Consider the following 27,458-nt stretch of genomic DNA (forward strand, 5'->3'; position numbering starts at 1 on the left):
TAGTTCCGGTTGGAAAGTTTGCAACTGCTTATTCTGCGAGGTGATATTTTCAAACGGATAATTTTGTTTTCAATAAAAGAAATAAATTACATAATTTCTGAGCTCAAATCTGCCGTATTTCATAAGATAGTATGCTATCAAATAATTCTGGTGAGTTTGAAGTGAAAATTTGCTTTAGTTATTCATAGATATATTGTTAAAAAGGGTGACATGGTTGCTAAATTTTGAATAACTCGCCTTTTTGGCTGTCTTGATATGGCCTCTTTCCATAAGTCTATTACTGTTTGTTCTTGTTGCAAGCTGTGCACCATCTTACGTTAGTGTTAACACTTTTAGCATTGTAAACACCAGTATTGTTAGCATTGTAAAAACAAGTAATAAGTAATCAAATACATTGTTTGCAAGAATCTCAAAACACAATGATGCCAAATGGCTTCAAAATACAACGGAAACAGTAACTCGGAAATTTAGGTGGTACCGAGCTTGCAGCGTTCCCTAGTGTAGAAAACACAATCCATATTGAAAACACCATCCATAAGCGCTGAAGTAGAATTTATTATTACAATTCTTTTCAACCTGGAATGCATTTAAATATTTGTTTCACATCAAAGCATGGTCCTTTATTTTCCAAAAACGCGTATATATATGATTCGAAATAATTTTATGAAATTTAAAGAGAATTCTCACATCGTCTAAAACATACAACATTCAGAACATACATTGCACTATTATGACGGTGAATATTTCAGGAATTTTTAATAATTTTTCCCTCGAAGGATACGTGATACATTTGAAAATTGTCTTATATTAAAATGTGAGCATCATATTTCCCTAAAATACCTTTAGATTTTTGGATATATATAATCAAATTTTTTAGTTCATAAAAGTGCTTTTGGACGCATTTTTCGTTTTCCACGTCAAATTTCAGAAACAGGAAATATTCAATTGTGATGGCATGTCTTCGGATCATCCTCAGGGATGTTTCCCAGACAGTCGCCAATAGCTTATTGTGCAGCTCTAGTGCGACGGCGACGTAAATGAACAACAACAACGAAACAGGAAATAAATTTCGTCTACTGGGACTGTCTTGTTCATTTACGTCGCACTAGAGCTGCGCAATGGGCTATCTACTGGGACTGTCTAACAACATTGCAGTTCTAATACGCACTAAACTAGAGCGCACCGGCTGGAAACTGTCCAATGACAGGGCTTGCTGATGGTGAGTCTCCCGAAGCACTTTGTAAATGAAGTAAAAATAAATATGGGTATTATTTTCTATATTCGTAATGGCAACTAACTAACGTAGCTTTTGTTTGTAAGGTTTGTTGATAGCGCCGTAGTTTTTTTTTTCAATAATATATTTATATATTTTAATCGAAAGTTGAAATTGTTTTATTAATTTTTTCTAACTAGTATGAATTCTGATGTAAATCGGAAAGGTTTGTACTTCATTTTTTGACAAACTGCTTTACTTTTTTTTTGCTTACTTAGATCTTTATTACAAGAATCATTGTAACTTTTTTTTATTTGATTTTATTTAGTCATGGCCATTCAGGCTAAGAAAAAGCGATCTAAAGGACCAAAATCTAAGTTGAAAAGTCGACCAGAAGTCACTGAGTCACGAAAAGCGTAAGTTACAGTTGAAAGTAAAAATTAATAAAAATGTGTATGTTATCGATTATGCATTTGCGTAACGGATGATCATTTTTAAATATAAGTTGGTTTTTATATCGGTCACTGAGTATCTTAGTTTTATGGTGTTATTCGTCTACAGTGACTTCTTAGTTTCTCATATTAACATCTGACATTGAATGTTAAGATGTTTTATTAATAAAAAATATTATCGTAACGTGACATAGGCGTCACAATATCTCTGATTGTTATGTAAGTGGTGTGTATTTTAAATGTCACTTCAGCTGCACCTTATTAAATGGATATATTTCAAAGCTATTTATTCTGATATATTTATTTATATCTGCAATCGGAGTTAATAAATCTGTGTAACGTGGTTGGTTGATAATTTGAAGGAATTCTTATGAAGTTATCGCTTTTTTAAAGCAGTAAATTACTACTATCAAAATCTTAATGTTCTAAAAAAATATTTTTGGTTCAACATTATTTGCTTATTAAATATTTACATTTAATCTGACGAAAAGTCTTCATGTGCTAAAAGTTATTCTAGAGTTAGTTCAATCCTTTACATAGTTCTGCTCATGCATAGTTCAGTTTGAATTCTAGTAGTTCCATTTTTTCACAGTATTAGCTTTTATTGCTGGGTAAAATTAAGAAGATTCTATTTGTTTTCCATTGTATTATTTTAAATATGAGTTTGAAAATAATTTTATGACCCATTGTTGTAAACCATTTTGTAGAAATGCTGAATGAGAAGAACCTTTTTGCATTACATTGAAAAAAATTTGGCTTTAAAAATGTTTAAATGTTAGTTTGGCGTAACACATATGTTCTATTCTATAATTGTTGGTGAACGTCTGTGGGTGGAGAAGAAACTTAATGAAAATTTAAAAATTAATTTAAATTGAGGAGAGCTCAGGGACAAAATAACATCGCAATTATTATTAAGTTTGCTTCACCAATTACAAAAATAATGGCATTTCATTCTTTTTGCATTGTTTTTTTAAGTAGGTATATTTTCTGTAAGTAATATTTTCTGTAAGTTTTTCCCCAATAAAGATTTTAAAAATGAAGTCATTAATGGTGCAAAACAAAATGTGTTTAACATGTTACATTTAAAATAAAGATTTGACATTTCGATTTTGATAAGAAAATATACTCTGAAAAGTTTAATTTTGTTTAGTTAAAATTTCATTTGCAAGAATTTTATTTTTAAAATAGCATTTTTTTTATTTGTATATCTTTAAGCTTTTAGAGTAGGTAATTTTTTTCTTGTTTAGTAGCACATTATACTTTTCTCCAATATATTAAAAGCATTCTTCAAAGGAATTCTTATATCTCTTCTGCATTATTCATTAAAATGTATTCTGTTGATTTGTTATAAGAAATAAAATGCTGATACATATTTAATTGTCGTATAGAATTAAAAGATGTACCAAAAATATTGGTTTTATATTTTATTTGGTAATAAACTAAGTTCTCATTAATATTTATAAAAAATCTTGATGCTTATTGCATACTTAATTGAAAATAAAAATTGATTCTTTCATTTTTCTACTTTACAAAAGAAAGGACTTATTATATATCATATTTAGAAAATGTGGCATAAGTCTAAGACCATTTCATCAAACCAACTGGGCATAAAAAAATATGGCAGATGGATGCTGATAGCTTGCCAAAATGTTATTTAAAATTAAAACGTTACCCCCCCCGATATGATGCAANCCCCCCCCCCCTCCCGGCTATAAAATTTCCGAGTGGAGTTGTAGTACAGGGCTATATGAAAGGTTGGATAGGTGAGGACAGCACCTTGGAGTTTAGAAAGAACATGGGACCAAAGAAAAGGCACAATGTTAAATAAAAAAAGACCCAGCTATATTGGTTTGGAACTCAATTCTTAACTCACAAAACTGACAAAGTGAAAGATAAGTGTGGTGAATGTAAAACAGAAGTGGCTCTTATCCCAGGAGGCCTCAACCAGTTATGTGTTCTTAAGCTCTTAAAGCACAGAAAAACTGGTAAAAAATGATGGTATTTTTTTCTATATATATACAGAAAAGGAATATATAGGTTTAGTGTAAGTTATTTTTTGAAATTTCAGCTGTAGGAAGTTGGGGTTAGTGTAAGAAATTATATATAGAAAAAATTACTGTACAAACAAAGTTTAAACAATTTGATTACAATGTTTATTTTGAATTTCAAAATATTAAAATCAAATTAAATCAACTCAAGAGTTCATCGCTAAAACTTTTTGATAAATTTGCTTATTCAAAATCGTCAGTCACTCGTTATCAGATAACTTTTTCCAAACAAGTTGCAAAAACACTTGCCCATGTGAGAAACGGGCATGTGCAGATTTTCAGGTAACTTAAAAAAAGTGAAAATTTTAGAAAAGTATATCTAGTAACAGTTGCACAGTGTGTAAAAAAAAGCTTGGATGGATAATTCTTTCAATGTCGTAATCGGATTTTTTTTTAAATATTGCATCAGTAACAAAATAGATGGGAGTGAAGATCATTCAGCCTAGTGGTTCCTAAAGGGAGTTCTGTAGAACCCTGGAGTTCTATAGAACAGTTAAAGGAGTTTCACGAGTTAATCAGTGATGAGTTTTGTAACCTATGTTTGTATTTAGATTGAGCCTATAATTCATAATCTATTTAGTCTTACGGTTGCCTTTATGAAGTTATTTCAAGTAATATACCAATGACATAAAAAAAAGGAAACTATAATATTTCTAATAACAATATATTTGACAAATTCTGAAAAAAACAAGCATTTATAAAATGTTCCATTAGTATTTCCTATCACGCTTTTGAAATCAAAATAACTAAAATCTTTAATGAAGAAATATGTGTAGCATTTTTTTTTTTTTTGAAGTTTTCATTTTGAAATAAACTATAATTTAACTTATTTTAATCATTTTCAGCTTACGTATATATACACTAGAAACAAATTCAGAACTAGTCTAGATATATAACTAGGACTGCAAATTTAACTCTTGGACATAAAATCTAATTTAAGATTATTAATGATAATCAATGGAAAATCCTTGTTTCTCTAATACTTTAAATAAAATCTTTTATAAGTTATAACGTTCAAAATTACCTTAAATTTTGTTAAAAAGTCGGGGTTCAAACGAAATACGGTTGATTATTTAGGGTTCCATAACCGGAAAAAATTGGGAACTGCCGATTAAGTCTATGTAGCCACAAGTGAAGATGAAGACATTGGAAGTGAGGGTGATTAGATAGAAGATTAAAACATAATAGTATTCCTTTCAAATTCTCCTTATTAAGTGTTTCCTTTTAAATTTTTATATTTCAGCATTCTCAACTGTTATCTTATTTATTTTTATTTATGTACGTTTTGTGGTATTAACCAATTATCGCTAATTCTCTAATGGTTGACAAAAGGAAAAGTATTTCTGTTGACGACTTCCTTCAATTTTTAAAAGTTAATGGATCCAATTATAAACTGCTTTGAAAAATTTTCTGGGAATTCTTGGTTTATATTCAGAAATATAGATGTATAAATTGTTACTAAATAGTGTCTGTGCTAGTTAAATGCCATTTTTAAGGTGAGTGTCTCTAGTTAGGTCATCAAGCCCATTCAGATTGAATACTGCTTCATGAAAATTTTATTTTAAAAATTATTCAATGGCTTTTCTGTTAGGCACTGTGGGTACAATAATTTTATTTTTTATTTCTTATAACAGGTTAGTTTTAAATCTAAGCTTAATTTTACTTTTGATTTATTATAAGTGATTGTTAAAAGAATAACATTTACCATGCATTTTTTTTTTTTAAAATTAGATCTAATGTTCGACTAAGTGATTCAGAATTGCATTTTGAAGATGAAGAGGATGAAGAAATTTTAGGTTCAGATGATGATGAGCAGGAAGATCCTCGTGACTATTGTAAAGGTAGTAATAGATATATTTTAACATTATGCATTTTTTTTAAAATATACTTGTAACTTTTTTTTCAATTTAAACTCATTCATTTGAATTATTTATAATCATGTGGATTTTCTTATTTTTCAGGTGGTTATCACCCAGTGAAAATTGGGGATTTGTTTCATAGTCGCTATCATGTGATTCGCAAACTTGGATGGGGTCATTTTTCTACAGTTTGGCTTTGTTGGGATTTAGTGTAAGAATATATTTTTATGCATTCATTTGTAATTTTTTCTTATCTCAGAAAGATGTGAATAAATTTTTTTCTTTCTTGTCTTGAAAATTAGCAACGTGAGATAAAGGGGGAAAAACTGTAATCTTTTTAAAGTAACAATTTAATCTACATCTTGTGTAGCAATTTTAAGCATATTGGTCATACAAATTAAATATTCAAACAAGAAACTGTTTTTACAATTCTTTTAGAGCAGTCTAAAGAAAAATGATAAAATTTTGGACAAGGCAAAGAAATTTGCAAATTTTTTTATTCACAATTTTGCATGCACAAAAATATAGTTATTGCACATATTCAGTTTTATATTTCTCCATCTAAAAACTGTTTAATTATTTTCTAAACAATATACTTTTTTTATTCAAAAATATTAAAATTTAAGGTCTAACAGTGTTTCAATGTATGTACATTCAATTACCGGTCATTTAAATGCTGTTGTGCATTTTCAGTGCTGAATGATACTGAGTATAGTACATTTTTGTTATGAACTTCCGAAAATATGTTTTTCTTAATTTAGCAACATTAAAACTCTAGTTAGGACAGAAAATATAAATTTAAGAAAATTAAAACTATTTAAACAATTTAAATTGTCCTGTTATCATTCAATATTGTGCATATTATTAGTTTGAAATTAGTTTTATGCATAATCATTTATGATTTTTTTTTTTTACTCTGTACAAAGAACAGTACTTAACTAATATAGAAAGAAATATCAAGAATTTCATAAATTATGTTTTTTAATTTAATTACTTCACAAACTTTAATAGTCAATGCCATTTATTATAGAAATTTAATGTAATTTGGTATTCTTTTAACCTACTACCTTTTAACCTACTATTCCTTTAACTAACTACTTTTTACCTTCAGTAGGTTAAAGAAATGTCTTCTTTGGTATTTCTTTAACCTACTTAATTTCGTTTAATAAATTTATATATAAACCAAATATAAAAATACTAATTTTATATATCTTAGGGGCAAGCGATTTGTTGCTTTAAAAGTTGTAAAAAGTGCATCACATTATACTGAAACAGCTCTTGATGAAATTAAACTTCTCCGATCTGTAAGTGCAATTTTTTGCTTTTAAAAAAACTTAATTTCTTAATTGAACACTTTTTAACATGTGTTTTTATATTTTGCAGGTTAGAGATACAGATCCGAATAATTGCTACAGAGAAAAAGTTGTACAATTACTTGATGATTTTAAAATATCGGGTGTGAATGGAACACGTATCCTTTTCTTTTGTTATTAATAATCACAATTTTACTTACTTCTTTTTTAAATTTTTTTTTTTGCAAGCTGTATTTATATTGTAAGATTTACTGTAACTATCATAATATTGAGAGGTATGCTTTTTATTAATATCCAGGCTTTATTGCTAATTAATGGCCGGTATAGTAGGGCGCTGGGCCCATGTCCGAGAGCTCGTGGGTTCAAACCAATAACTCTGGGGGTACTGAATTGGAGATTGATCGTTCTGTGATTCATGTCAAAATTACGATCTGTGGAGTGGGTGTAGCAAAAGTTGAATTCTTGGCCATAGAAGATACCACTGGAAAACAAGAACAGTCGCACCCTTCTGCCTTAACAGGCATACGAAAGCAAGCATTGCTAATTAATAAAAATATTTTCACCTATTAGTCTATTTGTAACATAGGAAATAGTTTATGTTTAAAATGTAATAACAAATGTAATTATTTTTTATTTAAAATTAATTATTACATGTTCTTTGGTTATCATATGTAAAAGAATAAGGTATTCTCAAAAAAATTATTTTCTTTAAATGCACAAAACTAAAAATGATTAATACAATTATTTAAATTTATACTTAAAAAGTAATTTAAATTTTAACAAATAAAATTGAATGTAAGGCAAGAAATTTAAAAGCTTTTCACATTTACTTTTTTGAAATATTAATTACTAGCTGTATGCATGCATTGCAAAGCTTTCAGTTTGAATTGTAATTTTGTATTTAAGTGAGTAAATGAGATTTGTGATTGTGATTTAAAATGAGTATTTTATTTGATGGTGAAAAAACCTGTGATTGTCTCAGCAGTTAATTCTCTGGGATATCGTTTGTGCATGTGAAACATATTTTGGATGATGATCTGAAATAAGTCTGGATAAGTGGTGACATCAGGTATTTCTGCCAATATGAGCTGGCCAATTTGGCATGGTGTGATTTTTTCACTAAGCCAAATCATGTGGCAATCCTCTTTTTTATCATTCAATAGAATATATCAAACACCGTGTCTCTCCAAAATTATGACGCTTCACAATGAAATCAAGTATAGAGCTTAATATTTCAGTGAGGACTATAGTTGGTTGTCTGATCATAGTGAAATGCACTAAGATTCAATTCAGAGTATTGGCAACGTCTTCTGTCTTAATAGCAAAGTGCGTTCTCGATTGGTTTTCATTCTTGCTTCCTGTAGTTCTGATGTTTCAGACGAGCGGGCTTGAGTAGTGCGTTTTTGATCGGTTTTCATTCTTGCTCCCCGTTGCTCTGATGTGTCCGACAAACGGGCTTCAGTAGTGTGTAGTGATTTGTTAAGTCATTTTTCCCTTTGCTCCAATGTTTCTGAAACACGGGTAGTTCTCTTTTTGCACGCTTGAGATGTTGTTTGACTAAAAGCGATTCATTTAGGCGGCATATTTTTGCAAATATTCTCTCACACAAACAAAAAGAAATGTAAAAGTTAACAGTAGTCGTAAATTTGCTATACTGAAAATTAGCATATTTATTTTAAATAGTAAAAAAAGCAATAAAAATGAAATAAATTAAATAAGAAATATAAAAATGATAAAATTTAAAACAAAAATCTATTTTTTAAATGAAAGAAATAAAATGAATGAATTCGAAAACTTTGTGATAATAAACAATCTAATGGTTTTCAAATGACAACTGTCAGCAATGAAATCTTCGAAAACTGTATTTAATTGTGCTAACCTAATATTGCATACTAAATATAAATAATTATTGAAAACGTGCAATTTGAAGGAAATTTGTTTTTACCTTGATTTTTATTAAACAGTTTTCAAAATTCTAAATCTGTGATACTACCAATATGGATGGAACAGGATTAATTTCTTAACTTTCTAAGAAACAATCTGCTATTTATATTGGATTTATTTTTCTATTCTAAAATGACAAGAAATTAGAGTATTATAAATATTTGTGGTGTTAAAGTTACTTTAATTAAAAAAATATTGAGTTACACAAATTTTAAAAAGTTAATACTTAATAAAGAATCTATTTTAATTGAATTAAAAATAATTCATTTTCCTTGTAATATCAAAAGAGTTTCTCTTAACATTTTATTAGATGTTTGCATGGTATTTGAGGTGTTGGGTCATAATTTATTAAAGCTTATCATTCGATCTAACTACCAAGGAATACCATTATCAAATGTGAAGTTAATCATTAGACAGGTGAGTCTTTATTATTTTATAGGCACTTAAAATTCTTTTGCTCTATCAACTTTCACTTGTTTGCTAATTTCTAGAATTTGTGCGAACAACATTTGTACTTTTCTTGAAAATACAATGCTTAAATGTTTAGCTCTAAAATGTTCTTTCAAAGCTTAAGATTGATTTTTATTTTTTCTGTTCTGCTCGTTTATATGATCTGTTTATGGGCTTTTTATGACAATGCAGCATTTTTAAAAGCATTTCTGATAGACTATCTCCTTTAATGTTTTGTGGATACTTTTTTTTCTTTCCTGAAAATGTTATTTTTTGTATAAAGTTTTAAGAATAAGTGGATATTTTTTCTATATCTCTACTTTTTTTCAACTTCAATTTTTTTTTTTTTTTTTTTTTAAATAGCTGTTAGTCAGTTTTTTTTATTTATCTTAAATAATATTTCTATTATAGTTTTTTCCCATTCCCCACACTAATAATATTGCTCAGTTTTGATTATTTTTCAATAATAACTAAACTTATTTGCGCATAAAAAAATAATTATAAATGATTTTTTTTTTTTAAATGTTGCTATTCAGCCAAATCACTATTTGTTAGATCCTTACTGTGAAGTAGATAAATTTTTATGAAGTAAGCTGTTTAATTTTAGTAATTATAAAAATAATATAGTAGTTTTGTTTGATGTGAAGGTTATCATTTCAAATTAATTTAAAACTTTATACTAAATTATTTTATTTTTATTTTAATCAATTTTTTTCACAATAATTTCTCTTTTAAAACTCATTTAAACTCATGCAATCCAAAATTTAATTTCAGGTGCTTGAAGGTTTAGATTACTTGCATCGATATTGTAAGATAATCCATACAGATATTAAACCTGAAAATATCCTAATAGCTGTAGATGAAACATATGTGAGAAAACTAGCATATGAAGCAACTCAGTGGCAAAAATTGGGTCTCAGGCTTCCTGGTTCTTTAGGTAAGTCATCATTTCTAAATCGTTTTCAGCCTCTTCCTTTTTTGATATACATAAATACTTATGCATATAATTTTTTTCTATCTATGTTTTACTAGTTATTTTAGCAAAATTGAATCATAAATTATTATTTACAGTAGACTGTAGAAAAATAACAATTTCGTAAATATATTGCAACCATTTAAAAAGAAAATTTTAAAAACTATACAAACAAACTCGAACTGAGCATTTTTAAAGGCAGGTTTGGTTTCCTAGCTCTCCTTCTATTTATTACTACTTATATATTTATATGACATTACATATTTCTTATCTTTTTAATTTTTTATATTTCTTAAATTTATATTCATATTTATTTATTTGTAATCTCTTTCTTAAATATAAGAGTCTATAAATAATTTCTATTCAATTTTATAAAATGCAACTGTAAATCTTTCCATTTTTTTTCCTTCCTTTTTTAATAAATGTAACCCTTAACTTTATATTCCAGTGCAGGTACAACTAATAATAATTTATTCAATGTCTTGACAACAGGATGTCAAAAATCTATTTTTAATCCTTCTATCTTCAATCTGCTTGAAATATCAGTTTAAAAATGTATTTCGTAACGTAATTGCTATAATCTTTTAAAAACATTTTGGAGTTAATTTGTTTGCTAATATACACATTAAACATTGTTGGGTTGTAGCAACTTGTTACTTATTTGGCAGTGTTCATTTTTGATAAAGCGCCAATGATGAATTTTTATCTATATTTCAAAATGTCAGTTAATACTTTAATTTATTAACTTTTGATTCTTCATCTGAGAAGTTGGGATTTTGCCTCCCCTTTAGTCTCACCCCTAAAAGGGCTAAATATCTTAAAAGCATCTGATTGAATGTGAAGTATCACAACAATTCATTAATAAGATGTTAACTAAAGTGATATAGTGCATGGGTGCCCTGTTACTTTTGAGTCCCTGCCTTGGGACTCGAAACTAATGAAACATTTTATTTACTCATTCCTACTAATGAAGTGAAACAGATTTTTTTTATTTTATTGTAATGACTGAAAAGAGATAAACATGTTTCATGAAAACTGTGCTATGTAATTTTGAGTTACAAATTCAACAATAAAATTTTATGATGTAGAAGGAATCTTATTAGAATACTTTAAAAAAAATTCTGGCATTTGTTTTAATTTATATTTTCAATGCCAATTAATTGGTAGTAAGTGATAGATTAATTAACTGATAGATTTAATACTGTACTGAAAATATGTAATTTAAAATTGCACTGAAAATATAAAGAATAGTGATATGTTATGTTGTTTCAAAATTTTGTTCATATAATGCATAATTTGCTTATACTTATAAATATAATAAAATTGATAAAATTATTTCATAGTGAGTACAGCTCCTAAAGAGTTTAGAGGTCCTAACCCAAATATTAAAATGTCTAAAAATAAAAAGAAGAAAATGCGCAAAAAAGCTAAGCGGCAACAAGAGCTATTGGAAATGCAAATGCAACAACTTGAAGAATTAGAAATGGAGGAAAATTTAAACCAGGTAATTTGTCAAAATTAAGTATATTGATATATAGTACTGTACAACATCCCATATCTAGACATTTGTATTCTGGAAATGTCTATTTTCTGGACAATTTTGAACAATTAAAACAAACAAACAGATCTTATTTCCTTTTTCCAGGTTTTGATTTAAAAAAAAAAAATTTATGATCACAATCTATAAGAACATTATGTATCATAAATATATTTTTCTGGATACTAGGTCAGGTTAGAGACTTATTATCTGGAAAAATCTATTTTGCAGACCTGAAGAACTCCTTATGTTTCTAGATATGAGACTTCCAACAGTAATAGCTTTGATTAATGTTAGAAAGTATTTAAAACATCCTTTTAATTTTTGTTTAATATATTGCTTGTTTTAAATTTCTCTTAAATATTTTTTCTTTACTGGTTGAATGTATCAGTTTAATTCTTTTTTCATGTCTGCACTTTAAACACATAATTTAAGCACTAATTTTGCACATAGTGAAGTGCCAATTTAAGGAGTTTCTAGAATATTAAAATGCATGAAACTGCAAGTTTTATTTCGAAATTACATTGACTTGCTTCTCTTCTGTTGTCATACATTTTGTTTTGTAACAAAAAATGAAATTAGTGCTGTGTTAGTAAAAGTAAAATGTTTAGATTTGTTTTTATTTCAATTTTGTCTCATTAGTTTAGTTGATTGCTTCTTTAGTGATAAAATTTATTGTTACTCCAACTAGAAAAATAATTTTACTGTGGATGTTTTCTTGCTTGCCTGGTAAATCATTTTGAATTACATTTTGGTTTTTAGTCACATAGTCTTCTTTTTAAAATGTATTATTCTTAGAACATTAATTTGTTTGAGGATGCAAATTTAAAGTTGAATTCTGATCATTTAAGTAAGATATGGGTGTCCATATTCTTAATGTTGTGTAAACTTAGCTATTTATATATACATCAAAATTAATTTATAGAGCCTGGATTTTAATGCCCTTAAATAGCAACAAAAAAAAAATGCCATTAAAAACATTAAAACATACTCTACGAAGAAATAAAATATTATCAGAATTAAATTTAATGTATTTTGATATTTTCAAATGTGAAAGAACGTCTTTTGTCTGAAATTAAATTTTTATACTTGAAAAAGCTTCTTTTAACATTTACAGTGCATATTGGGGGGTGGGACTCTTTTATCTTAATAGGTTAGTTGTCACTTCACCTATTAAGTTAAGGGAGATCATGAGTCAATCCGGAGAGGCTCCCTCACGAAAAACGCTAATAAAACAGCCCTTTCACAAAATTTAAATTTTTTTATAAAAAACATCCTCTTTGCAAAATTCTAATTCCTAAAGGCAGCCCCTTCGGCAAGTTTTACTTAATAAAAATTGTGTATATTGTGTGTTGTTTATATCATGAATGGATACAGTGTGTTTATAGTTTTGATATAAAAACAATTAAATGCTTGTAACTGATCAGATTTGCTGTTAATTAATTTCTGATTCTCTGCATTTAGGAAAGACCAGGTGATTGTGATAATGCAGAAGATGATTCCGAAACAATCGACAATGAGAGATGCAATGGCAGCTCAGATGACAATTGTGGTGGTATGCATTTTTGTTTTCTCTTTATTATTATATAATAAAACCTCAAATTAAAACAAGTCTCAAACATTTGAGTTTGAAATTGTTTATTTCAAATAACTGCTGTGAAATATTTTTTTGTTTCACATAAGTTTTAGTTTAGACTCTTATTAAATCATTATTTTTGCTTCATTTCATAAAATCAGGGATGTTAGTGTTTCAGTTTTTTTTATTTTCTGTAACTGAAAATGTGTTAATTTTTGCCTTGATTACTTTTTGATTCTTACGAAAAATATAATATTATTATTTTTTAAATAAAAATCCTTTTTTTAGTACATAATTTTTAGTACATTATTATTTATTTTTTGCCCACAGTAAATAAAGGAAAACAAAGTATATGTTATAGGGAGGGAAAGTGAATTTTTCTTTTTAGGGTTGCCACAATGCAACTGAATTCTTAGAAATGCATGTTATGAATAACATTTGTCACGTTCCTGATTCAACTTTTCTGAACATATTTCTGGATAAGTCATTACAAGTGTAGTTGATTGAGCCTACTAAAACAAACTGTTATTATGAAATATTTTAAGCGAATCTATATAGAGGTTATTCATATAAGTGTGCATTTAAATTGTGTGTTTAGGAATTTCCAATTTAAAATTAAATTTATCATAAATAAAACTAAAATTGAAGATCTTAAGATATGTTTTTATTTTTATTAGTGCTCTTTTTAAGTTTTAATTTTTCTTCCCTTCAAGTTCAAATTAAAAGAGTATTTTCAGCAAATACAATAACAAATCTTAAAGGATTGAGTTCTGCTGTTCCATAGTCATTGATCCATCTTTATCATCTGATTTTAAAATCAATACTACAGTAGAATATCATATCATATAACTTTTTTTAAATTGTGATATCATCCATAAATTACTATGTACAAAATATTAATGATATATTCCTTGTGCTTTCATTTCAAGGTTATTGAAGTCCTACTTTAAAATTATTTGAAATCTGGAACTGGATTACAAATTTTAATTAAATATTGGTATCGGGGGAATATTAATTAATTGATGCTAGTTTTTTTTTAATGCTACAGGTGTATGAAAGTTTTCTATCTATTGATCTCGAAACTGTTATGAGTTCAGTGCTCTGTTGATAATTTTTATTTTGTTGTAAAACTTGTTCTAAAAAAAGTAATTCTGAAATTAAAAATATGTAGCTTATTTTATCATTCTTTTGCAATAATTTTTCTTTATTAAACTTGAGTAAAGCAAATTATACTTTTTTTAGTTTGTTATTTGTCTTTTCAAAAGTAGCTGATATTATGTGTGCCATTTTTAAATAAAATGTCATAATTTTTTTTTTTTTTAACAATTTGACCGATTTGCACAAATTTTGTATTTTGTCTTGTAAAATTGCATATTTTAAGTGATATAAAAAGTTTTATGCCTGAAAAAAATTTTGACGATTATAAAATAAAATAATAGATATTTGTTAAAAATCTGTTTTTTTTTTTTTTTTTTTTTTTTTTTTTNTACGGTTTTTTTTTTTTTTTTTTTTTTGGGGGGGGGGTATAGATTTTAGCATGCAAAAAAATTTTGAACAAAAGGATTTTTAGGTCAAAAGTTATTCTGGGTGATCCTTTTTATAATTTAGATAAAAATTATGCTCAAAAAAATTAAATAATTTAAGTTAAAAAATTCATGAATGGAATAATTACAATTTTAAAAATGGAATAAGTCCTTCTGTCTATAAGCAAGTAATTCAAGTTTTGGGGAATTAAAAATTTATTTTTTAAATTTTTTTTATTTTTCAAAATTATAGTTAATTAAAGAACATTATTTGGAATTTTTAAAAAGCATCAATTTTCTTTTTCTTATATATCTGTAGATTGGCAAATAAATTTTGTTAAAACCTAAAACAAATTGAATTAAAAATAATTTTTCTGTTTCTCTTTTCACTAATATTTTAGGCAGATGCTCTAATATTTTTTGAGGTGAGAAATATCCGCAGATTCTCTGTGCCAATTATATCTGTTAAAAACTTGGTAGTTCTTTGTAGATATATATGTTCTTTGTAGTTAGATCAAAGTATCTTTGTTTATACATTTCTTATTTATACATCTTTTTCATTTATACATCATTTTATTACAATCCCAGTTCATTATTAATCTTTGCAGCATTAAAATATTTCATTTATATGGCAGGGAAAAAAAGTATCGGTTATTCAGTTACACTATGTCATTTTTTTTTTTTTAATGTATCCATATTTGTTCTGGATTCAAGAAACTCTTAAGTGAGGTTCTAAAAAAAATAAAAATCCTTTCTTAACTTCATATTTTTAAAAAGTGAAAAATGTCTTCAAAATTCATAGCAATTTCATTAAAAGATATTTGTAACATGTTTTGTTTTTAATTTTTATTACTACCTCTATTGTTTTCTATCTCAATAATATTGAGTGCAAAATTATTATGGTTAATTTCTATTATTTATTTGATTTATATGTACTATATACCTCAAACTATTAATTTAAATTATATGTACTATACGTCTTTACATTTACATCTCAATTGACATCAATCCTTTAAAAGGCACATTAACAATGTTTTACTGTGCTTTGAATTTGGTGGGGAAAAATTGGCTTCTTTAGCAAACTATGTATTTCTATTTTCATTTTTCTTTCATTGATTTTTCAAACTGTTGGGAACCACTTTATTTTTATTGTCAAAATCACTTACTAATTTTGAAATGATGCTTTGAAATTTTTGAAGGACAAAGCATCTGCATCACTAAATCATCATATGGGCATTCACCTAGTACATCTGTTTCCCCTTCAAAAGAAGAATATTGTGAAAATGTGCCTAGAATTGGGAGTGTGGAAAGACCAAGACTATCAGTTTCTGCCGAAGGTCTGTGCAATGGTCATGAAGATAATGTAGATGATTCTTATTTATCATCAAGGGGCAGGCTTGAAAGGTCTGAAAGTACACTTGCTCCTTCTTCTCATCAAAAATCTAAAGAGCCGGAAATAAGAAGAGTTGCTTCTTGTCCTGGTAAGTGAAAAATTTTTTTTACATATATCTTTAGTACATCTTCATTCGTAATTTATCTGTTAAGCTCTCTATTATTTCAAATCAGGGTTGGCAAGTTTTTGACACATGACGGTTTATACCATGGTTTTTACCGTCATGTCAAAAAAACCTCTGTCAAAAACCCATAGCTTTGGTAAAGCTGTATTTTTATTTGAGTTTAACTGCTTGTAATTTAAAATTAATTCATTTTAGGCAATAAAATTAGAAAAAAAGTTGTTAAAAGATATTTAAGAACAGATTCTTGCATTTTCCCAACATGATTATATTAAAGCATACTATTTGAAGTAAAATATTAGGATACTAAACAAAATTTTCAACATTTCCGAGCATCATTTTGTTTGGCATATTACATTACTGAAGAATGTCAAGTCATTCTTGACTTAGAGTTTGTTAGTAGTTACAAGTTTTGAAAGTTTTGTTTAGCTTATTTCTAATATTTAAGAAATGCCAAATTTTAAATTCTTCTTTTTAGTTCTTGAATTTATTAATAGTTCCAAGCTTTTTTGTTTGTTTGTTTATTTCTAACAATTAAGAAGTGCAAAATTTTGAATCCTTTGCAAATCAAGCTATAATGATAAAAGTAAGTATCACTATTTTCAATAAGTATATTACAATATTTCTGTATGAATGTATATCCTTCCATAAGAATACGTGTATGTAGTTGCAAAATCAATAGCAATCATTTACAACATTAATTTATAAAGGCAATTATGTGAAAATAATATATTGTCCACCATATGCCATAAATAAAAGAAAACAGTAGGTTTTTGACTGTTTTTACCGGTAAAAACACGGTTTTTACCACTGTCATGTCAAAAACCAGTTTTTGACGGCAAAAACCCAACTCTGTTTCAAATTAGTGGTATGTTTATATGAATGGGTAAGCTAAGTGAAAAAAGGCTCTAAGCACAGTTGGCTTTTCATTTGAAGGAAGCCTATTTCTTCTATAAAAAAAAAAAACTGGAAGTATTTGGACAAATGTAAGAAATTGAAGGAAATGAAAAAACAAAAGAGTAATTTAAATATTTAGAAGTCTCATAAAAATAGCTTAAATTTAAATAAATTTAGTTTAATATAATACCAGAAAGTTATAAGTTTTCCACTCTTACTGTTAAAAAACAATAAGTGTAAATAAAAACAGAATTTTAAAAATTAATATACCATATTAGTGAAGAATCTGTTGTTATATGTTAAAAAATATGTTAATTTGTTAATATTAATAAATTTATAGCAGCTCTTTATATAATTATGAAATTCAGTTTTACTATACTCATTTGCCTAAAGAATATTAAACTTATAATTCTTTTATTTTTTAGGAAATTCATGAAACATTTTCTTTTCAATTTTCACTTATTCAAAAATATCTTAAAAATTAATACTATTATTTAAAATAGATTGCATTAAAAGTTTGTATTAATTTTTGATATTTCTTTTTGTAAAAAGAATTTCTACCACTTGGTTGAAAGTAACCTATTTCTAATGGAACCTTTTTTCCCCACTGTTGAAAAAACTTGCCATCCATTGAAATGTGTCGATATACGTATCATCAACTTTGGAAGATCTTCAGCCATGCAAAACCGAAAAGCTAGCTTTATTAAACTCAATTGTAATACATTTTAGTAGACACTGTCGAATGCCATAGAAATCTAATTGGAAGCTTTCAGAACATTTATTTTTGCTTTAGAAGCATCTTGCAGATCCATGGAATCAAGAAAACAAAATGAATTCCTAACCAGTTGTTTAGTGTAACATCCTTTAAATCAGTGTTTCTTAACCTTTTTGATACAATGGACCCCTTTTAATTTTTTTTAAGAAGTCACGGACTACCCCCCTGAGAAAAAAATTGCAAAAAACATCAATTTTTAGTATTTAATTTATTTCAGATTTTAATTTTATGATTTCAATAGTATACAAAATATTTAAAATTAAATTTTTTAGTCTGAAGGTTGTTGCTGNAGCTTCCATATTTCCTTTACTACCTGTCCTTTTGCTTTTGCTCATCCCACCACACTTTTGATTCTAGGAGAAAATCCCCTCTCACTGAAAAAAAGACCATAAAATCCAAAGAATGTCAGAACTGCTCAAGCTCTCTTTTTTTTAAAAAATAAGAGAAATGAAAAGAAAGAAAGAACTTAGAAAAAATTTGTGCAAACTTTGTAGAGAAAAAATAATAACTTTGACTTGATTTCTTAGAAAACATATAAAGTGGGTTTTTCTTGGAAAAAGGTAACATAAAATCTGGGATAATTTAACATTATTGGTATAGGCAATTTTTCTACAACAGTTCATAATTTTTTTTTTTTTTTTGGTTATTGAGTACCTTTGAAATCTTTACTTGAAGTAAGAATTGTTATTTTTAACTATAAATGCTTTTTACACATTTAATAAAGCTATGCTGTGAAAATGTTTTTTGAATTTTTGTATATTCAAATAAAATTGTAATTTCATATAGTTTCTTTATAATACTTATTCAAATATACTAAGCAAGAAAATAATGATGATTTCTTATGTTTGTGTAACTTTGCTTATGGCCAAATATTGTATGGCTGAATTTTATTCTAAAATATCTGCTAATATTGTAACTATTCTGTTATTTCAAGATGTGTAATGCATTAAATATGCTTTTTTGTTTTGTTCATTGTTAGAAAACGACAAACCGATGGACCATAAGCCTGATCCAGTTCATGAAGTTTGTGATATATCTGTAAAAATAGCTGATTTGGGCAATGCGTGTTGGGTTGTAAGTATATGTTATTTCAAATACCTAAAAAATTTTGATAATAAATATTATGGTTTACAATGTATTAAAAATAAATGAAAATCTCATGTTAATGCCACCATCATATCATCCATCATTTAACTCAGAAAAAGTGTATTTCAGTGTTGGTGGAAAAAATATTTTCTTCTAATTATTAGGCAACATTTATTGTGCACATTATAACTTAGTTTTTTTATATTGACATTAGAAGGCTTTTCTCCCTGTTCACTGTTTTTCGTCTGATCCCATGATTGCTCCTTGGTCAGTTTTATTTCTTTGCTATTAAAAGATTTAAAAATCAAAATTAAGAACTAAGCAATTGAAAGATCTTAAAATGCTTTATTCTATTCATAGAGATTGGGATCTACAAATTTATTTTTTAAATATTAACTCAAGTTTCACTTACTTCAAAAACTTATTAAGTGTTTTTTGCCGGAATCAAATTCATCAGTAATGTGAAAAGTTAATTTCTAGTATTCCTTTGCAATTTTAAATAATTATTTAAAAAGTATATGTTGTCTGTTCACGATTTTACATAAAATATTTAATAAAAATAAATTAAGATTTTTACTTGATTGTGGAATGGTAATTCAATATGTTTACTATAAAGTATTGCATTTTTGGGTATTATTATGGAATTACTTTAAAAAAACACAATTTTTAGTTTTAAGCTCTCAATTTTCAATGAGAAGTTAAGAAAGGAAGATAACTTCATGAAACGTCTTTTAAATACGACTTTTATGAAATTAAAACTGATGAAAATACCATTAAATTAGGTATGAATAAATAATATACACCGCCATAACATTTATTAACTTTATTTGATGGTAGCCAAAAATTTCTCAGTTTGTTTATTAACAGTGTCATTTGAAATTCTTTTGCTAAGGAAAGTTAAAAAGCCACGGTTTAACTTACGGCAAATCTATAATTTTGAACTGTATAATGCAACCGTCTAATCCTTCTACTACCTTTAGCCATTCAATTCATTTAAGTACTACAGATTGAGTTTCTTTTTTATTTTTAATTTGGCTCTACATTTTATGAATCCTTTTGTAAATTGATATCATTTTCATTTCCTTTATATTTAGTTAACTACTATGATATAGTAACTCAATAAAGCAGAAATTAGAAACAATGCTTTAATGTATTATAAGAAATTTTAGTGCCATTTTGTATATTAGTTATTAAAAAGTATATAAATAAGGATTACATGTAAAAAAGAAAAGTATTTTATTACACATAATTACGGTTAGCTGCATTGCTTAGATGGTAAGAGGAAGAGATATTTTCAGGAATTTAAAATATTATATAATAAAAGAAAGCAGAAAAAGGATTACTTATTTTCTTTAACCTATGCTATACATCAAAATATACTTAATTTAGCTGGAATATTTAAATGTTTTTTCCCCCTTCAATAAAATCATTTATAGTAATTGGTCTTGCTGCATATTTTTTAATGTGTTTACGTGAAAAAGGAAAATTTGGTGATCACTTTTTTCAAAATTTTGTATTAAAATTACGTAAAAGTGTTAACTGTTTGTGTATTTTATTTTACTTTTTTGTCTATTAATTATTTTTTTCAATTTAGCATCACCATTTCACAGAAGATATTCAAACTAGACAATATAGGTGCTTAGAAGTTTTGTTAGGTGCCGGGTATGGACCACCTGCAGATATTTGGAGTACCGCTTGTATGGTAATAAAATTGTATTTGTTTTTAATTTTTGCTTGCTCACATTTGCAAATCTGACTTGCTTTCTGAAAATAAAGATTATTGTTGTATACTATATATTGTGACCTGTAGTTGCTGCCCTTATAGTATATTTGTGGAATTCTTGTCAAGAATACATTTTTATGCCATTCAAACCAGCACATATTTAAGTGCGAAAAAAGTAAAATGCTATCAAATCTGAAATAAGTATTTATTAAACTGAAATATAAAAATAGAAGTATTCTTCAAAACTCTTTATCTTTCAGATAACACTTAAACATATTTTTTTCTAATTTCTCTTGGCAAGAATAATTCAGTGGGGAATACATGGAAAGCTGCAGAGCATTAAATTGATTTAATTTATTCCAGTGTTCTCCCTAAGCGTTTTTAGAAGGGCTACCTGCCCTTTGACCTACCTAAATGCATCCTTGTAAAAATAAGCCCTCCTCCCTTAAAGCTCTTCCTTTTTTCTTTTTCTTTTTTTCAGGAAAGATTGTTTTCGTAACTGCCTGTTTTAGTGAAAAGTCTTAAGAAAAAAATCCTCCCCCTTCATACCATGTAACCTGATATGCCAGCTATCTTATTTACTCTCCATCAACAGATTCTCCACAAAAAAATAAATATCGTTCCAGAGTTAAGCAACCCTATCTTTTTCAAGGTTTTTGAACTTGTAATAGAAGTTTCTGTGTTTTTACTGTTCTAAATTTGAATACTGTTTCAGACATATTGATTCGTTAGATTTGCGTCTTTCTGTTTTTAAAGATCAATAAATAAAAGAAAATGAAACACAAAAAAGATTTTACAAAAAGCAGCTTAAACTGTTAATAGTTGAGTACTTTGATAAATAAAAACAAGGTAAGTGTTCAATATAAGAACATTATAATTTTAATTACCATTTTATTAAATATCACTTTAAAAAACAAAGAACATTTTTCATTTGTACTAAACATTTGGTGAGTGTGTGCATCTCTCCATGCATGACCACTTGCATCTTATATTTGCAAATAAGAATAGGCAGCCCTTTGAAACTAAATAAATCAGGCTATATCTGTATAACCTACCACATTTTGATGTATTTCAACAGTGTTAAATGAGTGTCCTTTTGAAACTCTTTAAGTGCCCCTTTCTGTGTGGAAGCACTCTGCCCTTTTATTCCTAAGGAGAATTCTGGAATTATTTCTTTGCTTGTTTTTTTCATAAATTCTGTACGTATTTAATGATAAGTTAATATTCTTCAGGGTGTAAGTTATTTTTTCAAGTTCAACAGAGATGTTAAAAATGCGTGGGAAAGACAGTGTTTAAAGAATGTCATTAATTTATTTATTAAATTTACATTGCTATTAAATGAAAAAGTAATAGTTTTGTTGTTACTTAATCATTATATATTTTATTTATTCAAGGCATTTGAGCTAGCAACTGGTGATTACCTGTTTGAACCTCATTCTGGTGAAGATTACTCCAGAGATGAAGATCACTTAGCACATATAATTGAACTTTTAGGTGATATACCAAAGTATATTTCATTTTCTGGGAAATATTCTCGTGACTNCAAAGATCCTATATATTTCAAAATTATATCTTTTCCTCCAGTTGTCTTTATCGAGTATAGGGCCAAAGATGGTTCGTAGGACCTTCCTTTATAACTCTTATCATATATATATATATATATTTACAATTCATTGAGAACTATATACTTTTCAAATTTAATTAGCACTTGTTGAGAACAAATTGTTTTGATGAAATGAAATATACCTAAGCCTATTTTTACGTACCATTTCTGAAAAGGAAAGTATTTTCCTGACTTTTTTTTTTTTAAATGTTTGGTGAGTACATTTATTTTCAATACCCTATTTCAGTGTTATTTTCACTTTTTTCTTCTTGTAATTAACTCATTGAATACTGAATATTTTAATAATTTATATATAGTTACGTATATAAGTTTTAATTCATACTCATTAAGTACTAATTGTTATAAATTGTGTGTTATTTTTATAATAGAATTATAATTATGATTTATGGTTAATATTCTTAACTTTACCAATGAGTTTTAATTGAAGCTGTAAATAAACTTTCATAATTGTGGATAGTTAATATTTTCATTTTTTAGGTTTTCATAATTGAATTGTAGTGATTGTGAATGTTTTTTTTTTATCACAATATTAGTTTCAAAAGTTTCTAAGAACTGCTGTTTGTTTTTTATCTATTATTTTTTCATAAATGTACTAATAACATGAAACATTTTTTTTAGACAAACAAATCATGAAAACACAAATCACATTGTATAAATTATTTTCTGAAATATACTTGTAATTTATTATATTAATATAAATCCACAGTCACAATTATTTTAAATTTCGTTTTACTATTCATGAACAGGAGTTATTGCTGAACTGATCTTTCATTATTATATAAAATTTCCAAGCTAACAAGACCTATCTCTGAAGTGATAACAATCAGAAAACAAAATTATTTTATGTTGCATTTTTTGATTAATATAAATATTTTATGGGGAGGGTATTAAAAATTAACGTAAAAAGGTTGCAGATTGAATGGCTGAAAAGATAAAATGGAACAATTAAATTTAAATTATAGCGTAGAAACAAAGCGTGTTCCACGAGGTCCAGCCGAACACATCCATTAAAAAACGAAACGTAAATACTTAAGTTAACCTATTTTTGNTCAGAAAACATTATTTTATGTTGCATTTTTTGATTAATATAAATATTTTATGGGGAGGGTATAAAAAATTAATGTAAAAAGGTTGCAGATTGAATGGCTGAAAAGATAAAATGGAAAACTTTAAAATTCAGAACAATTAAATTTAAATTATAGCGTAGAAACAAAGCGTGTTCCACGAGGTCCAGCCGAACACATCCATTAAAAAACGAAACGTAAATACTTAAGTTAACCTATTTTTGGCCAAAGATGCGCAAACACCTCATTTCAATAAATATTTTTACATAAACACTGTGACGTATTTTTTTCACTTATTTTATTTTTCTGCTGTTGTCAAGGGTTTTGAAGCCATCCATAAATTATTATTTATTCAATTGGAACTTTCTGTTGAGAAATTTTTAAACTATTCAAATTTTTTAATTTAAAACGGTTATTGACAAATAAAATTTTTTGAAAATGTATAATTATTCCTTTTGCGATTTATCATATGTTTTTATGATGGATTAAAGTTGCAAGTCAGTAAATTAAAAAAACAAAACAAAAAAAAAACAATCGTTCAACTAAATGGCTTGCTCATTAATTTGGTAAATAGTTCCTATATGCAGCATTTTGTCTTGATGAATGTAATGTAAGCATATTTCAATGAAAATAATACCACATTTTTGGAGAATGTTTTACAGAAATAAAAACATTTATTTAGTAGACTTTATCACTCACAACACAAATCAACATAAATATAACAAAAAAATTTAAAAGCAACATTAGTTGCCAGCATATTCCCAGAGAGGGAATGAAATTTATCGAGAAATGAATTTTATTCTTGATGACATCACATATCCTCACTTTTTATGTTATCTTTCGTAAAAACGGTTGGTTTGTGGAACAAATATGCACCCAATGAGAGTTTAAGTTTTAAGTTAATTAAGCAATATTTGGCAAGGAAAGGGGTAAAAACTAATGACAAAATTGGGTCGGCTAAAGAGATGCAAAACGAAAAAGAATGTTCTAGAAACTTCAGTTTCTACCGACAAAGGATTTGAGTTACCTAAAGGTCAGAGATGGACTGCAGGTGTTAACATTTTAGGGGGATCTGTTGACAGCTAAATTATAGTTAGTCTTAAACAGGTGATGAGAGGATTCTCATACACAAAAGAACATACAGTTATTCCCACGAAAAAAGGAAACTTGGTTTAAGATGGTAACAATACAAAAGCAAAATCTAAGAAAACCATTAACAAATAGAAAATTGCCAGGGGAAAAAATTTTGAAATAAAATATGAATATTGTTACATTTTTTTAATCAAAATTAAACTAAGAATTATTCCAAATAGATATTACCCATTCAAAGTAAAATTGATATTCTAATGTACAATTATTTAAGTAATAAACTATTCTTTAAAATATTTAAACCTAATATTGTGGAAGTAATATATAAAACAAAACAACTTAGTTTACACAATATAAATTACATTAAATAGGTAGTAATTAAATCATAACCATTAGCTTGGTGAAGTGGGAAATGTTTTAAATACAATAAAGTCTTGATAATTTATTTTACAGTCTATCTGTGTTTGTGACAAATAATTAAAAGACAATTTGCTAAGATAAATAATGTTTTTAAATTGCTCTAACATTCTGTTCAAAATAGTTTATTTTTTATTCATTTGAGATTCCAATTGGCAATGTTTTTTTCCAGATAACGTCCTATCCCACAATATTTTGTCCTAATGTCGTGTTATCCTATGATATTTTGACAGCAGGAGATTCTATCTCACAACAATATTTTTTCATCTAGAAAGTCAGAAATACAATTCCCTGTGTGTTGGGAGGCAGTGTGTCCCCTGATGAAGTGCTGTCTTGCTAACACACTATATCTTAAAATCTTCTTCATTTTCTGCTAGAATTGTGTTTCTGACTTTCTAAATTCAAATTAAGACAGATTTGGTTTTAGCTGCTTTTAGTACTTTTCCATTTTGATTTAATATTTTAAATGTTATTTACCTATTTTGTCTTTTTCTGAATTTGTATAAATCAGTTTCGTTTTTTGATTAAATATTTTCCAATTTTAACGTATGATTCCACAGTATTCTGTCTGAATGGGATTTTAATACATAGTATTTTGTTGCAATGAGATTCTATACCACCCTGTTTTTTTTATGCGTGATTCAATTGATATGTTTTCTGAGTTGGATTCTGACCCATTTAATCTTTTCTTTAGTACTACCATTTAAATGTGATGCATATTTTATTTAATTTTATGGTGATTTTAATATCAAATGGCTCTCTATACATAAGCATAAAGTTCTCTTTCTACTTTTGATTTTTTATAAAACTTGAAATGAAGTGTATTTGTATTAATATTTTTTATTTCTTTTTCCACCTTGATTTTGTTTTGTTATAATAATTCTTTTATTTCCAGGTGAACTGCGACATATTACAAAACTGAAGCCTTGGGGTCTGTATGCAGTGCTAGTTGAAAAATATGAATGGGATGCCGGTGAAGCGCAGGCGTTCACTGACTTTTTACTTCCTATGTTAGCTTTTGATCCAGCTGACCGTGCTAAAGCTTCAGACTGCTTAAAGCATCCGTGGTTAGTTTCATGACTGAAAATAAATTTAATTTAGCTCCTTTTACCTCTTAAGAAACACCAAGAACTCATGACAGTCATGCATTTTCTTGGAAATAAATCCAGCTAAATCATTTGTACATGTTTTGTCATAGCTCTTCTTAATTTTTGAAGCAATAAAAGAAAAAAAAATCTAGATCTGGATGCATTAATCTGTCATCTTAGGTGGTCACAGTTAAATAAAATTAACCAACTGTGAAATGAGCTGCTTGATCTCTACTATCAAAGAACTTATAAGTAGGAGTGAAAAAAAATGACATTTACAAGAATATTATCTGCCTTTGCAGTAATGTTAACTTTTTTACGATTCTATTCCCTTTTTTTTTTGTCGTTTGTAAATGTTATATGTTTATTTATTCGTTATTGAATGATAATGTGATCTTTGTAACATATGCATACTCATCAAAGTGGGTGTTTACCTTAGCTGAAAATATTCTTTTAATGGAAAATTTTTTTAATGTCTTTATTTATCATTATATATTTAACTAAAAATATTGCATTTACATCCTGACTGCATGAATTAAATTTTTGCTTACTTATATTTTAACGTAATCCTCTAATATTATAGCAATTAGTGCATTTGTCTATGTCATTTGGATGAACTAAAAAGTATTTACAATATGAATTAATGACGCGAGGCTATTTAATCATAGTGCAATAGTCAGCATTGTCTTACAGTAAGGTAAAGTTCAGTTTTTCAAATCAAGTTTCAACTTATAAAATTCATTAAAATAAATGTTTGTGAAAATAAATTAATCAGATTTTTTGAAATCGTAAACAAATCGCTAGTGTGCCTAAAATCGTTGTGATAGACAGAATTTGTTTGTTTGCACTTGTAAGTTTTACAAAATTCAAGACATTGATGAAAATAGACCAACCACTTCATAGGTCTCAGTTTCACTAATGATTTAACATCTAGCATATGTTATTGTGCTGGTGTCTGTCTTGAGTAAAAATGTGCAGATATATTTGTACTATATACTGGCATAACATTTGATTTTAATTTTGTACAAAATAAAGTTCATGTAAATGGATTTTTCTTTCTGTCATTAGTTAAATTTTCCTCCTTTATATGTCTTGTCTAAAATAATGACATCTTTGTTAATTTAAAAGTTGAAAATTCTCTTTTCTGATTCCCCGTGACCTGTTGTAAAAAAAAATAAATTAAGAGAGTTCTATTTGTACTCAAGGTTTGTTTAATAAAGTAATGTAGCTTTAAAGTATGATGTAACATTGATTTAGAATTATGGATTCAATAAAAAGGGGAATTCAACACTA

At 27.1% G+C, this 27,458-nt stretch overlaps 1 protein-coding gene across 1 annotated transcript; it reads left to right on the forward strand.

The window, feature by feature from the left end:
• Window positions 1–1,268: 1,268 nt before the first annotated feature.
• LOC107452137 (SRSF protein kinase 3) lies at window positions 1,269–27,458 on the forward strand. The gene is made up of 16 exons (XM_043039152.2): window positions 1,269–1,439; window positions 1,542–1,629; window positions 5,445–5,554; window positions 5,675–5,783; window positions 6,789–6,876; window positions 6,956–7,043; window positions 9,140–9,246; window positions 10,054–10,216; window positions 11,596–11,756; window positions 13,254–13,344; window positions 16,088–16,369; window positions 19,054–19,148; window positions 20,755–20,862; window positions 22,278–22,425; window positions 24,408–24,422; window positions 25,973–27,458. The coding sequence occupies exons 1-16, from the start codon at window positions 1,415–1,417 to the stop codon at window positions 26,155–26,157; spliced, it is 1,863 nt and encodes a 620-aa protein (XP_042895086.1). The 5' UTR covers window positions 1,269–1,414; the 3' UTR covers window positions 26,158–27,458.

Source organism: Parasteatoda tepidariorum, chromosome 4, assembly GCF_043381705.1.
Source record: "Parasteatoda tepidariorum isolate YZ-2023 chromosome 4, CAS_Ptep_4.0, whole genome shotgun sequence".
Classification (NCBI taxonomy): Eukaryota; Metazoa; Arthropoda; class Arachnida; order Araneae; family Theridiidae; genus Parasteatoda; species Parasteatoda tepidariorum.